Source organism: Anguilla rostrata, chromosome 12, assembly GCF_018555375.3.
Source record: "Anguilla rostrata isolate EN2019 chromosome 12, ASM1855537v3, whole genome shotgun sequence".
NCBI classification, from domain to species: domain Eukaryota; kingdom Metazoa; phylum Chordata; class Actinopteri; order Anguilliformes; family Anguillidae; genus Anguilla; species Anguilla rostrata.
This window is the reverse complement of record NC_057944.1, coordinates 25,528,849-25,548,136: the sequence shown is the minus strand read 5'-3', so window position 1 is coordinate 25,548,136 and position 19,288 is coordinate 25,528,849. Positions and strand designations below refer to the sequence as shown.

At 41.8% G+C, this 19,288-nt stretch overlaps 2 protein-coding genes across 3 annotated transcripts in view; both read left to right on the top strand.

Moving 5' to 3' along the window:
* Positions 1-19,288, top strand: part of LOC135236048 (CD209 antigen-like protein A) — a 76,858-nt gene that overhangs the window by 9,712 nt on the left and 47,858 nt on the right. The gene's annotated exons all lie outside the window — the stretch shown is intronic.
* LOC135236494 (uncharacterized) lies at positions 7,207-11,766 on the top strand. The gene is made up of 4 exons (XM_064302920.1): positions 7,207-8,503; positions 9,946-10,107; positions 10,222-10,268; positions 10,515-11,766. Exons 1-4 carry the CDS (start codon positions 8,142-8,144, stop codon positions 11,246-11,248), a joined length of 1,305 nt encoding a protein of 434 aa, XP_064158990.1. The 5' UTR covers positions 7,207-8,141; the 3' UTR covers positions 11,249-11,766.

Genomic DNA, 19,288 nt, shown 5'->3' with positions numbered 1-19,288 from the left:
GTATAAGAGAGTATAGTATAAGCTAACGATGTATAACATGTATGATTTTGTATTTGGAATAGCGTTTATAGTTCAGCGCAACGGAATATTTTCTTATCGCATTCACTTGCGCATTGTGGCGTAGCATAAAAGACGATTCACCTAACTAAACGTTGTCAACGATTTTCATAATTTCTTGTAGAGTACTATTTTACCGAGGACTTCAGGGCTTAGCTAAGCCATTTCTTTGCTGATAGACCTATCTGACATCGTTTTCTGACGCAAAACAGAAGCGGATAGGACTTTGTCATTGATTTTCTGTCTCTATACTAGGCTACTAAACACAGATAAAATGTCATATTGCTATGTAAGTATTACTGCTCAAAATATTTCGGTTATATACGTTCTTTTCGTTATATACGTTCTTTTTGAAATTGGGTGTCTTTAAATAGGTTAGTGGTATTATATAATGTGGATCTTTCACACTGTAATGTAAGCGTTAGTGTAATAGTTTTTGTGACCCATGGAACAGTGATGACGAGAGTGTTGGAACGTTGTAAAAATGTGGTGGACGGTTGAAAATTATTTTAGTCCCATCTCCATCCGTCATTAGGCTACGCTGGGAATTAGCTAAACCATTTTTATTGATAGTAATTGAGTTTCTCTGCAAACGCGCGAAAACACGCTGGTATAATAAAACAATGACGGTAAATATAGCCTATAGTCCGCCTCATTCCGTTGTTACCATAATATAACAAACTTTCTTGTGTCTACAGGTGCAGTTTCTCGCTGCAATTACTGTTGAATATAAACAAAAGACGCAAATGCTGTAGTCTGCCAATGTCTAAATAAATAATAAGGTATTCTTTGCGCAGCACGCATGCTAGCAGGAATGTCCAGTTGATTTTTCGTTTCGTTTTTTTTAATGTCGTATTTATTAGGCTATATGAAATATGTATTATTATCCTATTTGTCTCTGAGGCGCTCTGAAATGTGCATTCTCTGCTAAGTTGAGCAATGGATTGGTATATGTGTCTGACGTAGTGTTGCACAGTACACCGACACTTCAGCACTTTTTCGGTACTTAAATAAATAAAAAAAAAAAGAATAAAAAAAAAAAAGAAACGGTTCGGTATTAGAATTTTCCGACGTTCGGTAGTTTTGTGTCAAATGTAAAAGCCAGGGACATGTGTCTCCCGCATTACCGATTGAGAGGATGAAAAGTTATGATTTGTCAGAATCTTCGCTAGATGGCAGTAGCAACTAAGGTTGGCAAGTGAGGTGACCTGCGCTTGTACATTCACTTCCCTGATACAGCGCAAGCTTTGACTCAGTTCACTTCAGTAGCAATAGGTGTTCCAATTTGGAAATATTTTATTATAGATAGATGCTATATTGTTATTAAAATATGCTGTTTTTAAATCTATTTAAAGGTGAAAGACCTGTTTTAAAGATTATTTACTTTACAACTGTTTAATTTTTGAAATACATTTAACATATTTTTCTATTGTTCAGTGTTGTAACACTATAGGCCTATGCATATTAATATGTTGACGACACTTCAACTTACAGGTTGTTAATGAACCAGGTTGTTAATAAACCATGAATTCGAAAATGAGGTCAACCCTTGTGGACATTACGTTTCTGATCTATTAAGGTAATTTTAGTATCGTTAGCTACCGAGTATTGAATTAGCACCGTTTAAGTTTCAAGTATCATTTCAGTATTGAGTATTGTAATACTAAACCTGGTATCAGTATCAAAGTCAAAATTTCGGTATCGTGACAACACTAGTGTGACGCCTTTTTTAGTTGCGGCGCAGAGACACTGCAGCTGTGCATGCACACCGGACCATGTAAGTGTTATGACATGCCATCTAAGTGTTACGACATAGAAAAGGCCTTGATGGGAAGCGGCCAGGACACATCCATGGCGACGTAAAGAAGTCATCCGACAGCGTCTCTTAGCACAAAATTGGCCATAAGTCATCAATATTTCATACGATCATCATGATATTCAGTAGATATGTTGGGTGAAGGCATATGATCATGAGGACAAAGCCATTTTAAAATCGCTCCATAGGGGGCGCGATGCTGCCAATGCTTGGACCCCTTCCAACGCCGCTTGCGGCTTTAATTAGGGGTCCAAGCAGCGAAGCTGGTGGAACCCTATTGTATCTGTTAGGATTATTAGGGGTCCAAGCAGCGAAGCTGGTGGAACCCTATTGTATCTGTTAGGATTATTATTAGGGGTCCAAGCAGCGAAGCTGGTGGAACCCTATTGTATCTGTTAGGATTATTATTCTTATTATTATTATTTTTCTCCGCTAAAAGTGTCTGAGGCTCAGCACCCATAAGTCCTGGTGCAACCAAATTTGGCAGGTGGGTTCCTATGGCCCCCCACTACTCAGGCACTAAAAAGCACGTTCGTCAGCCAGATGGTGGCGCTATAACAAAGGGTTTTGCGTAAAAGGCCATAACTCCCACACCATAAGTTAGATCAACACAAAACTTCATCGACCTATGCATCTGAACGTGCTCTACAACTTTGCCATTGGCCCCACCTATGTCCGCCATATTGTTTGCCCGCCATTTAGACTTTTTAGTTGGGGCGTGGCAGTTTTCTCCGCTAAAATGTCTGAGGCTCAGCAACCATAAGTTGTAGACCAACCAAATTTGGTAGGTGGGTTCCTATGGCCCCCCACTACTCAGGCACTAAAAATCACCTATGTCGGCCAGATGGTGGCGCTATAACAAAGGATCATATTTTAAAAGGTCATAACTCCCACACCGTAAGTCAGATCAACACAAAACTTCATCGACTGGTGCATCTGAATGTGCTCTACAACTTTCCTTTTGGGAGTACCTATGTCCGTCATATGGTTTGCACACCATTTGGACTTTTTCATTAGGTGGGGTGCGGAAAAGCTGGAGCTCCAAATCTAAACGGTTACGACATCGAGTAAACTTCTTTACGGCAAGCGACAACCATGGCGACGCAAGTAATCCGACACCGTAGGTCTAGTTTTTAGCAGTGAGGAGACGGTCTGACACTGCCACCTAGCGTGCATGCTAGGATAGGTTACCCAAAGTTTCTTAGTAAAAGCTTTCTGAGAGGATGAATAATTACTTTTCTTTGGCATGGATCCATTTGAAGACAGTATCGGGTGAGTTCGTTAAGTCTTTAAATCTGTCATTATGCTGAGAAATAGCTAAACCATTTTATTGATAGGTTCTGAGTTTCTGTGCAAACGCGCGAAAACACGCTGGTATAATGAAACAATGACGGTAGTCCAATACATATAGTCCGCTTCGTTCCGTTGCTACCATAACATAACGACCTACAGCTGCAGTTTCTCGCTGCAATTACTAATATTGAATGTAAACAAAAGACGCAATTTATGCTGTAGTCTGCCAGTGTCTAAATAAATAATACGGTCCATTTGAAGACAATATCAGGTGAGTTCGTTTAGTCTTTTAATCCGTCATTGTGCTGAGAGAAATCGTAATCTCAATTTAATCTCTACATTGACTGTAAATTTAGGGTTGTAACTAGGTAGTTGTTCCGTAGGTGACTTAGTCTTAACTCGTCTTAACTATTGCTTGAATGTTTTCATAGACTGCGTTGTTGCTGTTCTTGTTTGTGTTAGCGTTAATCAGTTTTACCTACTGGGTCCAAGTTGAACTGTGCGGTTGTTCCCTGCACTTGGAGCGGTATTTCTCTCTAGGGTTTTCGGCACACTTATTCCTGGTTATGGTTATACACTTTGTTGTACGTCGCTCTGGATATGAGCATCTGCCAAATGCCTGTAATGTAGGCTAATGTAATATTCCGTAGCAACAAGATAAACACGGCGTTACCCCTGAAATATGCCAGTACAGCGTGAAAACGCTGCTCACTGAATAACGAAATAAACGAGACAATTTTGTTTTTTACATTATACCATGTCATTCCACAGTCAATATCTGGGACTAAACATTGAATAAATATACAATCTTACAATTGGTTCTACGCGTAGAGATGTCCCTTTTGCGACTGAGTGGTCATATATTGTCTTGGACAATCCGTGTGTGATTCATGTTGCTTCTCATCTGCCAATAAATAAATAAAACGGTCGGCTGCTCTGCGCGTAGGTCCCGACTTGATAACTCGTCTTTTGTTTCGTTTTTTCTCAATGTCGTATTTATTATTTGAAATGTGTATTTATGTGTTATCATTCTATCTGTCTCTGAGGCGCTCTGAAATGTGCATTCTCTGCTAAACAGAGCAATGGATTGGAATATGTGTCTGGCGTAGTGTTGCACGGTATACCAAAACTTCAGCACTTTCTCGGCACTTAAAAAAAAAGAAAAGAAAAAAAAAGAAACGGTTCGGTATTAGAATATTCCGACGTTCGGTAGTTTTGAGTCAAATGTAAAAGCCAGGGAAAATTCTCCCGCATTACTGATTGTGAGGATGAAAAGTGTAATTTGTCAGAATCTTCGCTAGAAGGCAGTAGCAACTAAGGTTGCCAAGTGAGGTGACTTGCGCTTGTGCACTCAGCTCCTTGATACAGCGCAAGCTTTGACTCAGTTCACTTCAGTAGCAATAGGTGTTCCAATTTGGAAATATTTTATTATAGATAGATGCTGTATTGTTATTAAAATATGCTCTTTTTAAATCTATTTAAAGGTGAAAGACCTGTTCTAAAGATTATTTACTTTACAACTGTTTAATTTTTGAAATATATTTAACATGTTTTTCTATTGTTCAGTGTTGTAACACTATAGGCCTATGCACATTAATATGTTGAAGAGACTTCAACTTACAGGTTGTTAATGAACCAGGTTGTTAATAAACCATGAATTAGAAAATGAGGTCAACCCTTGTGGACATTACGTTTCTGATCTATTAAGGTAAGTTCAGTATCGTTAGGTACCGAGTATCGAATTAGCACCGTTTAAGTTTCAAGTATCATTTCAGTATTGAGTATCGTAATACTAAACCTGGTATCAGTATCAAAGTCAAAATTTCGGTATCGTAACAGCACTAGTGTGACGCCTTTTTTAGTTGCGGCGCAGAAACACTGCAGCTGTGCATGCACACCGGACCATCTAAGTGTTATGACATGCCATCTAAGTGTTACGACATAGTAAAGGCCTTGACGGGAAGCGGCCAGGACACATCCATGGCGACGCAACTAAGTCATCCGACAGCGTCTCTTAGCTCAAAATTGGCCATAAGTCATCAATATTTCATACGATCATCATGACATTCAGTAGATATGTTGGGTGAAGGCATATGATCATGAGGACAAAGCCATTTTAAAATCGCTCCATAGGGGGCGCGATGCTGCCTATGCTTGGACCCCTCCCAACGCCGCTTGCGGCTTTAATTATTTATTATTATTATTTTTCTCCGCTAATAGTGTCTGAGGCTCAGCAACCATGAGTCCTGGAGCAACCAAATTTGGTAGGTGGGTTCCTATGGCCCCCCACTACTCAGGCACTAAAAATCACCTATGTCGGCCAGATGGTGGCGCTATAACAAAGGGTCATATTTTAAAAAGTCATAACTCCCACACCGTAAGTCAGATCAACACAAAACTTCATCGACTGATGCATCTGAACGTGCTCTACAACTTTGCCATTGGCCCCACCTATGTCCGCCATATGGTTTGCACACCATTTGGACTTTTTCATTAGGTGGGGTGCGGAAAAGCTGGAGCTCCAAATCTAAACGGTTACGACATCGAGTAAACTTCTTTACGGCAAAAAAAAAGAAAAGAAACGGTTCGGTATTTGAATTTTCCGACGTTCCGTAGTTTTGCGTCAAATGTAAAAGCCAGGGAAAAGTGTCTCCCGCATTACCAATTGAGAGGACGAAAAGTGTAATTTGTCAGAATCTTCGCTAGATGGCAGTAGCAACTAAGGTTGGCAAGTGAGGTGACCTGCGCTTGTGTATTTTTTTGTGGTTGATACAGCGCAAGCTTAGACTCAGTTCACTTCAGTAGCAATAGCTGTTCTAATTTGGAAATACTTTATTATAGGAAGATGCTGTACTGTTATTGAAATATGCTGTTTTTAGATATATTTTAAAGTGAAAGACCTGTTTACAGATAATTTACTTTACAATTGTTTAATTTTTGAAATATATTTAATATAGTTTTCTATGGTTTAGTGTTGTAACACTATAGTCCTATGCTTATTGATATGTTGAACAGACTTCAACTTAAAGGTTGTTAATAAACCAGGTTTTTAATAAACCGTGAATTCGAAAATGAGGTCATCCCTTGTGGACATTACGTTTCTGATCTATTAAGGTAATTTCAGTATCGTTAGGTACCGAGTATTGAATCAGTATCGTTTCAGTATCAATTATCGTGCTACTAAACCTGGTATTGGTATCAAAGTCAAAATTTTGGTATCGTGACAACACTAGTGTGACACCTTTTTTAGTTGCAGCATGGAACCGCTGCAACTGTACATACACCCCGGGCCATATATGTGTTACGACATCCCATCTAAGTGTTACGACATCCCATCTAAGTGTTACGACATAGTAAAGGCCTTTACGGGAAGCGGCCAGGACACGACGCTTGGCGACGCAACTAAGGCATCCGACAGCGTCTCTTAGCACAAAATTGGCCATAAGTCATCAATATTTTATACGCTCATCATGATATTCAGTAGATATGTTGGGTGAAGGCATATGATCATGAGGACAAAGCCATTTTAAAATCGCTCCATAGGGGGCGCGATGGTGCCAATGCTTGGACCCCTCCCAACGCCGCTTGCGGCTTTAATTATTATTTTTTTGTTGGTTAATAAAGCGATGTATTTACCTTAGTCCTTTGTGGATTAGTCAGAATAGTTTATTAACTTGAAGGTATAACATTTAAGATTTTACAGCTCTTGTAGACTCTGTGTTTGTAAACCCCACTCCCACATCCTTTGAGGACAGACCCTCGAGTGCTACAAGCTAAATGTCAAGTGAAGAGGTGAGGTGGTCAGAGATATTGAAAATGGCATTTTTAGCAGCTGGAATGATTCCATATAGATGGTAACAGTGATTATGCAGTGTTATAACTATCTTTACACGGAGTGCACCTTTTTGTGCATGGGAACATCATATGGTAGCTACTCTGGAGCACCAGTGCAGCTATTTTATGTTTTTCCTCGTTTGGTATTTAGCTGTTCTAGGCCCTTTTTCATGAAGCAGGATTACTGAGTTAGCTGGGTAACTGCACTGAGTAAAACTCAGAACCCTCCCAAATCTGGAACATGGACTGAAAAAGAGCTGTTCTGGGTTTTACTCCACACAGTTATCCAGCTAACTCAGTAATCCTGCTTCATGAAATATCCCCCTGGGCTATTAGTTAGAATTGGGATGTAAACACGGAATCACGTGTAGAATAAGTAACATTATCAGGCCATATCATAGCTAGCTAATATTCTTGTAAAGTGAATGACTTTTTCATGAAGTTATCCATAGCCTTTTCAAAGTTGTTAGCAGCTTTGGTAGCCTTCTTAGTGAAGTTGGCTACACATAATGTTAGCTAGAGAGCACACATGCTGTATCGAATTTAGTTCCCCTGATTGAAATAAATGCAGCTGAATTACCGAGCTCGCTAAATTTCAACTATAGACAGTAACAGCAGTTCCCATAGGGGTGAAGACATCTTGATAGTAGAATAGAATTTGATGCAAAAGCGACCTAACCTCGAGCAGCTGCATAAGGTAAGCAGCTAAAAGTAACATTTACTTACAGGTCCAACTGAAAACAGGCCAATTCCGCATCGCTTTTCATCCCCTTGGGAAATTTCAGGTGACGCCACTGAAGAAAAGTAATTCCTATGTTGACTCTACTTTCTGAACAAGCCCTGTGTTTTTGCTTCGCTGTATCTAGGCTTCTTAGCATCTGCCATTGCATCAAACTAGCAACAAACACTTTGTTGGAATCTGATCCCAAACCACAGGCTCTGTAGCCATGCCTACCCCTCCCCACACAGAAAAGAGCGCCGTGCCCATAAATGTCCCAAACACATTTTATGACAAATAACAAATTCAGGTAAAAGGTGGACAAATTTGTCTAAGTGTGTAAAGTCTGAGATTGCCAGTGCATCATAGATTTGCCGTAGCATAGTTGTTTTATAATATTTTGAAATAAAAATCCTGCATAGTATGCCTTTAATATGCACAACTGCTCTCTGTTTTCATATGTACATCATAGGAATGCATATACAAATAGAAAATTACATATGTATCAACTGCCAAGGTGCACAGTGTCACAATGTGTGTTTGTGTGTGCGCATGCATGTGTGTTTGTATGTGTGTGTGTGTGTGTTTGTGTGTGTGGGGTCTCTCCACAGGCTGGGTTGGTGTAATCTCACAGAGGGCTGCTGTGATGTTCTGGCCTCAGTCCTGCGTTCTCCTCACTCAGAGCTGAGAGATCTGGAGCTCAGAGACAACGAGCTGCAGGATTCAGGAGTGAGAGCACTCTCTGCTGGATTGGAGGACACACACTGTAAACTGCAGACACTGGGGTGAGTACAAACACAAACCCCTTCAATCAAAAAGGGCTGCAATGTTTTATAATGTTACTAATGTTGTGAATGTGAAAATAGACAAAAAAAAAGTTTTTTTTCACAGAACAAAAGCAACTTGTTCTTGTTATTCCTCTTTGTAAAATAAGGCATTACACACATGTTAAATCCCATTTAAAATTTTAAATATGACATCAGTTGGACAAAACATCTTTTTGGGAAGCATCAGTTGATTTCAATTTATACATTTTTCAAAATAAAAATAAAAAAATGAATTGAACCTGTTTGAATGAAATGTCTGTTCATCAAGTTAAGATAATGATTTATTTCAGATCTGTTATTTTATATTGAGCTGTAGAATGTGTGTAACACACTGCTATGTGATTGACACACACAGCCCTGTTAGTTTATATTAATGTGTGTAAGGTGTGTAACACACTGCTATGTGTTTGACACACACAGCCCTGTTAGTTTATATTAATGTGTGTAAGGTGTGTGACACACTGCTATGTGTTTGATACACACAGCCCTGTTAGTTTATATTATAGTTCTGTAAGATGTGTGTAGCAAACTGCGTGCCACCGCTCGTGTCAGAGATGAGAGAGACGAGAGTTTATTTTTGGACGCGAATGCGTCTTTTATTTTTACTGCCACCACGCGGCTTTCTGTTTGGTACACAGACACACAATTCCCGGCTGACCGTCCGTCAGCTCTTCCTCCGTCTCCAGTTCGTCCTTTCTGTCTCTGTAGACCGGCTTTTTAAGCGTCCAGGCTCACTGTCGAGGTAATCAGCACATTGTCCATTAATCAAACAATTAACCATCATAACACGTACAACAGCTGTGGTGCAGAGTTCCGAGAGCCGCCCCGCCCACTCTCTCTCTCTGCAGCCAACGCAAAACCACGCCCACCCTACCACAATGTATAAAACACTGCTATGTGTTTGATACACACAGCCCTGTTAGTTTATATTAAAGTTCTGTAAGGTGTGTAACACCCTGCTATGTGTTTGACCCACACAGCCCTGTTAGTTTATATTACATTACATTACAGGCATTTAGCAGACGCTCTTATCCAGAGCGACTTACACAACTTTTACATAGCATTTTTTACATTGTATCCATTTATACAGCTGGATTTATACTGAAGCAATTTTGGTTAAGTACCTTGCTCAAGGGTACAACGGCAGTGTCCTACCCGGGAATCGAACCTGCGACCTTTCGGTTACAAGCCCAGTTCCTTACCCACTGTGCTACACTCCGTCCTATTAATGTTAATGTGTGTAAGGTGTGTAACACACTGCTATGTGTTTGACACACACAGCCCTGTTAGTTTATATTAATGTGTATAAGGTGTGTAACACACTGCTATGTGTTTGACACACACAGCCCTGTTAGTTTATATTAATATGCTGTAAGGTGTGTGTGTCCTTCTCTCTGCAGGCTGTCGGGCTGTAGAGTCACACAGAGAGGCTGTGATTCTCTGGCTTCAGCTCTGTGTTCAAACCCCTCACATCTGAGAGAGCTGGTCCTGAGATACAATCACCCAGGAGACTCAGGAGTGAGAGCACTGTCTGCTGCTAAACTGGACACACTCACACTGCTGTAAGTACAGAGAGTTTCCACACTGCACCTCTCTCTCTCACACACACACACGCACACACATACACTTTCTCTCTCTGACACACACACTCATTCTCTGTTCTGCTGTTCTTACAGTGTGGACCATGGAGGAGAGAACAGGACCAAACGAGGACCCAGGAAATGTGAGTCTGTATCGACACAGAAAACTGCTGTGTATGTGTGTGTGCGTGCGTGCGTGCGTGCGTGTGTGTGTGTGTGCTTGCATGTGAGAGAATGAGACGTTACTCAAAAGTCTCTCTTACACACAAACAGAAACACACACGTACACAAACACACACAGGTACTATCACAGCTCTGTCTCTCTCACACACATAATGAGGTGAATATTAATAATGATAATTAATCTCATTAATGTCTCTGGTGTGCAGATGGCTGTCAGCTCACACTGGATCCAAACACAGCGCACAGAGAGCTGTCTCTGTCTGAGGGGAACAGGAAGGTGACACACACACCGGAGAGAGTGGAGCCATATCCTGATCATCCAGAGAGATTTAAGGATGTGCGCCAGGTTGTGTGCAGAGAGAGTGTGTGTGAGCGCTGTTACTGGGAGGCTGAGTGGAGTGCGTTTGAGGTGTGGGGAGAGGTTGATATAGCAGTGACATATAAAGGAATCTTCAGGAAAGGACGGGATTCTGACTCACAGTTTGGATTGAATAAAAACTCCTGGAGTCTGAGGTGCAGTAAACACAGATACTCTGAACTCAGATACTCTGTCTGGCACAATGGCAACCGAACAGACATACCTGCCCCCCCCTCCCCCTACCGCAGAGCAGGAGTGTGTGATGATGACGATGATGATGATGCTAGAGGAGTGTGTGTGTACAGGGTGGGAGTGTGTGTGGACCGTCCGGCTGGGACTCTGTCCTTCTACAGCGTCTCAGACTCAGACACACTGACCCTCCTGCACAGATTCCACACACACTTCACTCAACACACACCCCTCTGTGCTGGATTTAGAGTGTATGAGTCCTCAGTATCACTCTGCCAACTGGAGAAGAGTCAAACACACACAAACACACACACACATGCTCACACACACTTGTACTCACACACACTCATCTCACACACGCGTGTGCACACGTGCACACAGACACACTCATAAACACATGCACACACTGTCACACACCCACATGCACACACACACATATGCAACCACACACTGAGACACACACATACACAACTACAAACATGCACACGTGTGCATATTCACTCACTCACACACACACACTCGCACATACACACACTCGCACACACACACATACATACACACACACACACACACAAACACACACATGCACCCACACACGCACAACGCTTAAACTCACACACGCTCTTACACATGCACACATACTCTCTCTCTCTCTTAAACCCACTCTCTTACAGTTTATCTTGCATACGCTGTGAATCTTTCTCACTCTGACATGCACACACACGTAGATACACACACACAGATACACATATTTAGACACACTTGCATGTACACCCAGCCTTCTTTAACCAACACCTAACCACAACCAAAACCTGACCCAGCCTTGTAGCAGCCAATAATGTAATAACTACCGTCAATGTAATAACTGCCAATAACGTAATAATTTTTCCGTTCTTAATGTAATAAAAGTCGATAACGTAATAACTGACCAATAATGTAATACATTTTCTGAACCAATAACGTAATAACTTTTTGCATATAATGTAATAAGTTATTACATTATTGGCTGGTTATTACATTATTAGCTGGGTTTTTAAAAAATCATAAAAAATGTAATAACAGGAGCCGATAATGTAATAATATACTTATATCGCTTTAAGTTTTATTTATTGGCTATAAAGTGTCACACTTCTATGACACTTACCCTTGTTTCCTCTTTCAAATAGCTGCTCATAAACCTGACTCCTGAAAGGTTACATGAAAATGTATTACCAAATCAGAATCCTTGCCCTATTGACATCCCTGGCTATTTGAATACAGTCATAACAAGCTCAACAAAGAGTCTAAAACCGAAGCAAATGATATCTATAGTTCATTCTTTTTTATTTTTGCCATTTTCTCCAATTTTAGTCGTTATACCAATTCTCTGTGTGTATCACGGTCCTGGTCGATGCGCTATCCTCTGTTGGTCTGGGGAGGGTGTAGACTACTACATGCCTCTGATACATGTAGAGTCCCCAACTGCTTCTTTTCACCTGACAGTGAGGCAGAGGTGGGAGTAAGTCTCACTTGTGCAAGTCACAAGCAAGTCTCAAGTCTTAACCTTCAAGTCTCAAGCAAGTCCCATGTCACTGTGTTTAGACTCAAGCAAGTCAAGTCGAGTCACTAGTAAACGTCAAGCAATACAAGTCAAGTCATTGCTCAGGTCAAGCAAGTCACAAGTCAAGTCACCATGAAAGAAGTGCTTAAAACAAGAGAGAAAGGGGCACAATGGCAAGCCATGTCATGAGAAAACTGCACCTGTTAGTGAGTTAGTTTCTACAACTAGGGACGGGCGTGGTTAGGATTTTATCAATACCAATACCACTATTGATACTGCTTATCAATACCAATACTTATCAATACTTATCGATACTTTCTAATTTGGAGTGCAAAATACATGTTGTTAAAAGAATTATCAGTACTACTTTTATATTAGTTTGTTAGTTTGGCTCAGTGGTCTTTGTAGGTCATGTTATATACTATATTTTACAGTTTAGAATTTTGCATTAAGAGGTTGAAAGTTGAGCACAAGGGATAATAGTGCCAGTTTGGTTGAAGAAGTTATTTAAATACACTTGATTAAAGATTATATTTTTCATGGAAAGAAGTGGTGGTCTTTTTTATTTGAGAACAAAGCATCTTTAAAGAGGTATAGATTTCATATTATACAACATAAGAGTAATTGTCTGTGTTTGCAAACATGTGTGCTCCCACTTAATTTGGTACTCAAATGGCAAAGGAGTATAAGGCAGGGCTGGAGATAAGTCTAGCCATCAAGTTACACAAACAATTAATTCCTAGAGAGAGAGAGAGAGTAGGTGTGTGTGTGTGTTTTCTCAGAGTTAGGACTAAGATTCAGGGGTCAAGATTGGCCTGGTTTTTGAGCAGCTATTTGAAAGAAGCAACAGTAAGGGTAAGTGTTATGGAAGTCTGACACTTGATAATAAATAAAACTTATACATAGTGATACAAGTATATTATTACCTTATCGGCTCCTATTATTACATTTTTAATGATTTTTTTTAACCCAGCTAATAATGTAATAACCAGTCAATAATCTAAAAACTTATTTCACTATGTGCAAAAACTTATTACGTTATTGGTTCAGAAATTTTATTTCATCATTGGTAAGTTATTACGTTATCGACTTTTATTACATTAAGAACGGAAAAATTATTACGTTATTGGCAGTTATTACATTAACGGTAGTTATTACATTATTGGCTGCTACAAGCCTTTATACAACCGTAATTTCAGATGTACCCAATATTACCTTCAGTACAGCTTAAACCCTGTCTATGAGAATATAATCTATTAGCAGGTTTAGGTTAATGACTTGCTTGAGTGTCTGTTTTTTACGTGACTATAACATATTAAGATCATATGTGTTTAAATATGGCAGGGTAAAATGCTTTTGAAGTCTAAGTATAATTCTGTCTTTTGCATATTTGTATAAGAGAAGCCAGTGACAAACTCCTCAAGTTAACTGTTCATTTTATCAGTTCCAATGTATAAAATTCTGTGGGCAAATGCAGCTGATTGGGAGAATGCAGAATGATCACTGCAGTGTACATATTTCCTTTCATTACTGTATAAAATAATTAATTGAGTTTCCTTATTTGTTGTGTCATGTTTTGTTTAAACCTAATTTTTTGTATTCACAATGCTCTTCAGTGATTAAAGCTGAATTATAAAAATATTGAATGTTTAACTGTTGTGATTTACTGTTGTGTGATGTATTGAACTCCTGTGATATCACAGTAGTTATTTTATATTCTTTATTAGATTACATAAGGGCTCAATATGAATAGATCAGGGTGGGGCTGGAATTTACACAGCTGAGGCAAATACCTCTCACAGAAAAGGTTTTCTGTCACAAGCTTCAGGAGGGGGACCCAGGTGCAGGGAGAGACAGACTCAGATGTATAAAAAATCCAAAAGAGTAGACTTATAAACATGAAAGGCTGGCTTAGAACTGGGAAGTTCACACGAAGACCAAGCGGAGACATGAGGGGAACAAAGAGCTAATTTCGTCATACTTGTTCCTGGTTATGGTTATACACTTTGTTGTACGTCGCTCTGGATAAGAGCGTCTGCCAAATGCCTGTAATGTAATGTAATGTACATGAGATGCACTTGAAAACAATAACCTAAACTATTCCAATTTTTTCTATTCAATTCAATTTCTTTTGTATAGTGCTTTTTGCAGAGAGTTGTCACAAAGATTCTTTACAGAGTAGCAAGGCAAGAGACAGAGCAAAAAGTTCTAACAGAGCAAACGCCAAAAACTACCAAGACGCATGCTGACTAAACAAGAAACGCAACAATGACATCAATTAACACACAAAGGACCAAAACACAAGGGAAAAACAAAAGGTAACGGGCGGCCTCTAGTGGCCGACAAGATGAAATGCGACAATTTTCCTATTATCAAGTCAACCTGTCGGGTTTGAACCTGGATTTGCTGTACAGCAGTTCAATGGTTCAGACCACTGAGCCAAAATCAAGGCAGAAGTGTGGTTTGCATGACATCCAGTCTGAGATGTATCTGAGACCCGACAGATTTTTCTCAACGGTTTGGATGCAACTGTTTTACAATTGCTTTGAGTTTTTACAATGGAGTTTAATTGCGCAAAACTCTTTAAACAATTGTTGGAAAACATGGGAGCCACAGTTTACCCTTCTGAGGTGTCTCACATTGTAGTGGGCCAGTTACAGATAACATTGATTGTTTACCACCACACTCATTTAAATTAACCTTCTAATCACACCCTTTGTGCTACATCCTCTACCCCCTTGCCCAGTCAAATTGTCTCACTTTGATATGCAGTACCATTGTGTGATATCCTCTACCCCCTACTTCAGTCCAACTCCCCCACACCTTGTTTCTTCCCCCAATGTCTGATTACCTCCCCCCCCTTTCCCGTGATGTGTTTAAGATAACCATTTGGCCCTTTGTTTCCTTGAAGGAACAGGGTATAAGTATTCACTGTCTCCGTCATTTGTTGGTTCTGTGTTTATCTGTACTTGGGTAACAGACCCACTAGTTCCTTTGCTACATTAAACAACCTATTTTGAAACGAAGACGTGCCTGCATTTATTTTTCTACTAACAAAAGTACGGCGGAATAAATTGAACTCTTAAAAATTCCACAACAATGAGTCAAACTGACCTGCAAAAATTTTACCACACAAATTGCTTTGCTTACATAAAATGTCCATAATCCCAAATCACATGCTCAATTCTCACAATACAGTCACCCAATTAGTACAGTGTTCAGATGCTTAATGCTAGACATGCAGATCATTAAAAGTCAGCATGTTTGCAGTCATGGCTCATTACCACAAATAGCATTGCCCAGGTGAGTAGCACTGCAGTATGACTGCTTCAACAGGACATAAAAGGCTTTTAGAAAGCCCGTATGGTAGGTTCACATGGGGAAGGCCAATGCAGAGGGTGGACTGATGGACTGGGTCGAGGCTGAGGTTGTGGTCAAAGTAGAGGTCCAGTCCTGATCAAGGAGGTAGAAGAAATACAGCTGTATCCAATGAAATTAGAGCCACAGTGACAAGCTCCTTGCGGCAGTAATCGGGGTGACCAGCTGTCCCTTTTACCCGTGGCGGGTAAGTTTGTCTACTGCACCAGTCAGTTTGGCAGGTAACCACCCATCACTTGGAGGTCCGCTTCTATTCTAAATTTGATCTGTTCTTTCTTGTCTGGCAAAACGGTGAAATTGCCAGGTGAATTTTGGGATGCACCCTGCCGCTGTGGCCAGTAGACGGGTTTCCTACCCTGTCCCAAACCCCTGCACTCCCCAGGCCCCGCCTGCCTTCCTGTATTAAATGAACCTGCCGGGTTGAACTGACTCCTTTCTCCATGTCTGTCTGCCCTAGCTGTCAATCACACGGCAGCACTACATACGGTAATGTATTCATGGTGATGTAATGATTTTGTGTGTTTAGTGCCACTGCAGAAACCATTGCAGTACTGTCCATAATTTGAATGAAAACATTGTGTGTGATTGTTTTCACAGCATTACTGTATTTGCTCAGTTTCAATGATTAAGCTTCAGTTAAAAATCTACTGTTGTAATGTTTGGTACCTCAGATAAAAAGCTTTTAGGTAGATGCAGAACACAGACTGTAAAATTGTGCCATGAAATGCGATCATTGAATGTGTAAATTCTTAGCATAAATTGTGTTTTTGACACATGGGGCTCATGTACACTTGGTGCTAAGCGGTAACATTTTCCTGTCCAGCATGTTGTCTACATGACAAACAGACTTCCACCTTATGGGCGGGTTGGTCTTTAGATGAGGTGTGGTCAGATGCATTGTTGGCATATTGCTATTTTGATGCACCTGAAAGTGTTTTGCACAAAGACCAACAAAAACCTGCAATTGAGTCAATCACAATGCACAATGCCGAAGCAACTACACTGAAGTTTATTCATAACCTTTACATTCTAGTTGTAAACTTACCATTTATGCCATACCACATGAGTGTGACCCAGGAGATGTCACTTTAACGTCACATTATTACAAAACAAAGATTTCTGCACCATGTACAAATCAAAATGAGTTTAATTTTTAAACTTTAATTACAGAAGTGTAGAGGACCCTCTTATACTATGGAATGCTATTAAGGGATTCACCAAGGTCGTTTGTACACCACTTGTTTCTCACTTACAACTAGATTGGGGAAAATTGAGGCTTTTGAGGCCAGGCTAGCAATCTTGGAACAAAGCCAACAAACTTCTTATGACTCTACTGTGCATGACATAGATGAGGTAAAAAACGAACTTAAGGCATTACTTAGAAGCAGACCTGAATTTTGAATTCACAGGGACAGACAGACCTATTATTTTCAGGACACCAGACATCTTTTGGCTCTTAGGCCCCGTGGCAATGAACGTTTCGCCAGGATATTCGCAATAAGATCACCGTAATACAACTTACTAACTGACCCTCAACAGATCCCCACAGAGTTCTGTTCTTTTTATGCCAAACCATACAATTCTGCAATTGGCTTTGATAACAGCAAATATAAATGCCTCTTCTGTAATCTGAATGTTCCCTTTCTATTCTCTGAAGACTGTACTGCCTTAAACTCCTTGTTCTCTTTCATCATCTCGTTTCGAGATCCACCTTCAGGTAATGAAATCCGGTCATAACTCCTCAGAAGCATCCAATTGCACCAAGTCTGGCTCTGACAGACAGTAGCGCGTCCAATGCTACAGGAGGCACCGCCCTCCCGTAAGAGCATATAGGACACTGCAGTGCTACTACTCATCAGTTGACATTTGCTTCTCGCGAACATCCAAACTGAGCTCACAGCCTCGACCTTACATCTCACAAGAACCTTATCACTTAACTATCCGCAGGAGGACATATCCTCGGATCGGCCTTCGCCGGAAGTGAAAGGTTCGAGAGTTCAGTCTGTGCTATAAAGCTCGCTAGCTTGCCGCCCTCACTCGCTAGCTCCCTTCTGTATCGGGCAGCCCACGCCTTCGATACACCTCCCTGCTCACACTAATGACGAACAGGACTGCTAGCTAACCACGCTAGCCTGTTAGAGCTTAAAGCCAGCCACCCACGCTGCCTTTATTCGCTTAGCCAGCCTGCTAGCTCCCTGCTACATGGCTCTTTCTAAGCCCGTCTCTCTCAAATTCTCCGAAGAGCTATGCTCGCGAGCCTGCCCGGCCGCTTGCGGTGCTCTCATCGCCGCCAAAGATACCCATCCCCTCTGTGTTATGTGCTTGGGTTTTCAACATGCCCAGGATGCCCTTGACACTCTGGAGAGTTGCAGCCACTGCCTGGCTTTGCCCAGGAGGCTGCGGCGGCGGAGACTGAGAGTCGCTGCTACCCACAGCAACGACCTCGGTCAGGAGGACTCTGATAAAGAGGACGACAGCACTACGGCCCCTTGGCCCCCGACCCTGAGCTGGGCTGACTAGTCCGACCCAGACATGTTGGGCCTTCCCCTCTCCCTCTCCAGTACCCCTATACTGGAGGGAGAGGCACCTGAGTCGGAGCACAACGACGTGCCAGTTGCGTGTAATGACTCAGGCGAGGAGGACGCCATTCCTTCCGCCCAGTTAGCTAACGGCTAACGCCCAACCCCACGCTGTGCTTCTGGAGGTGTGCGAGCGGGTCGTCGCCCGTCTCCACATCGAATGGCCAGCTCTCCTTAACCCCGCCGATGAGGAGCGGGATGTTTACGACGGGAAATTCCTAGGCCCTCCCCTGGGCCCTCGGAAACAGCTTTTCCCAGTCCTTCCTGCCTGTGCTAAACACATGAGGCACCATTTGAAGGACCCCCTTGACTTCAAGCACGGCTTTTCCGGTCTAGAAGTCAAAGACATGACCGTCTATGCCATGGGGGATCCCCCGGCTGTCGAACCCTCCTTAGCTCGACAACGGAACCCCACGCAGGGAGGGCTTTTAGCGCCACCAAAGCCCACCCTGACCTATAAGATGGACCACTTCACAGTCTCCATTCACCAGGCTTCCTACAGGTCCTCAGCCATCGCTATTCGAGCCCTCAATGTCTCCTCTCTACTCTCGGTTTACCAAGCCGAGCTGATTGAGGAGATGGGGAAACAGCTTGAGAAGGGGAGCCCTTCCCCCATACTGTGGCAAGAGATTGTCACTATTAACGACCTGGTTCTGCGCAATGCTCGCCAGTGTGTCCAGGTCTGTGGTTGCTCCATGGCCCTGGCTGTAGCTGGTGAGTGGGCCCTGTGGCTTAATCTCCCTGGTCTGCCCGACAGTGAGAAGAGGCGCATTTCAGGTGCTCCAGTTGAGCCAGGCCAGCCTCTTTTCAGCCTTGCACTGACTCTCATGCAGCAGCGGTGCGATGATAAAAAGAAAGAGGATGAGGCCTTCAAACTCTGCCTCCCCCACAGAGCTACGCCTCAGCCGCCACCTCCCACACGGCCCCTACAGCCTT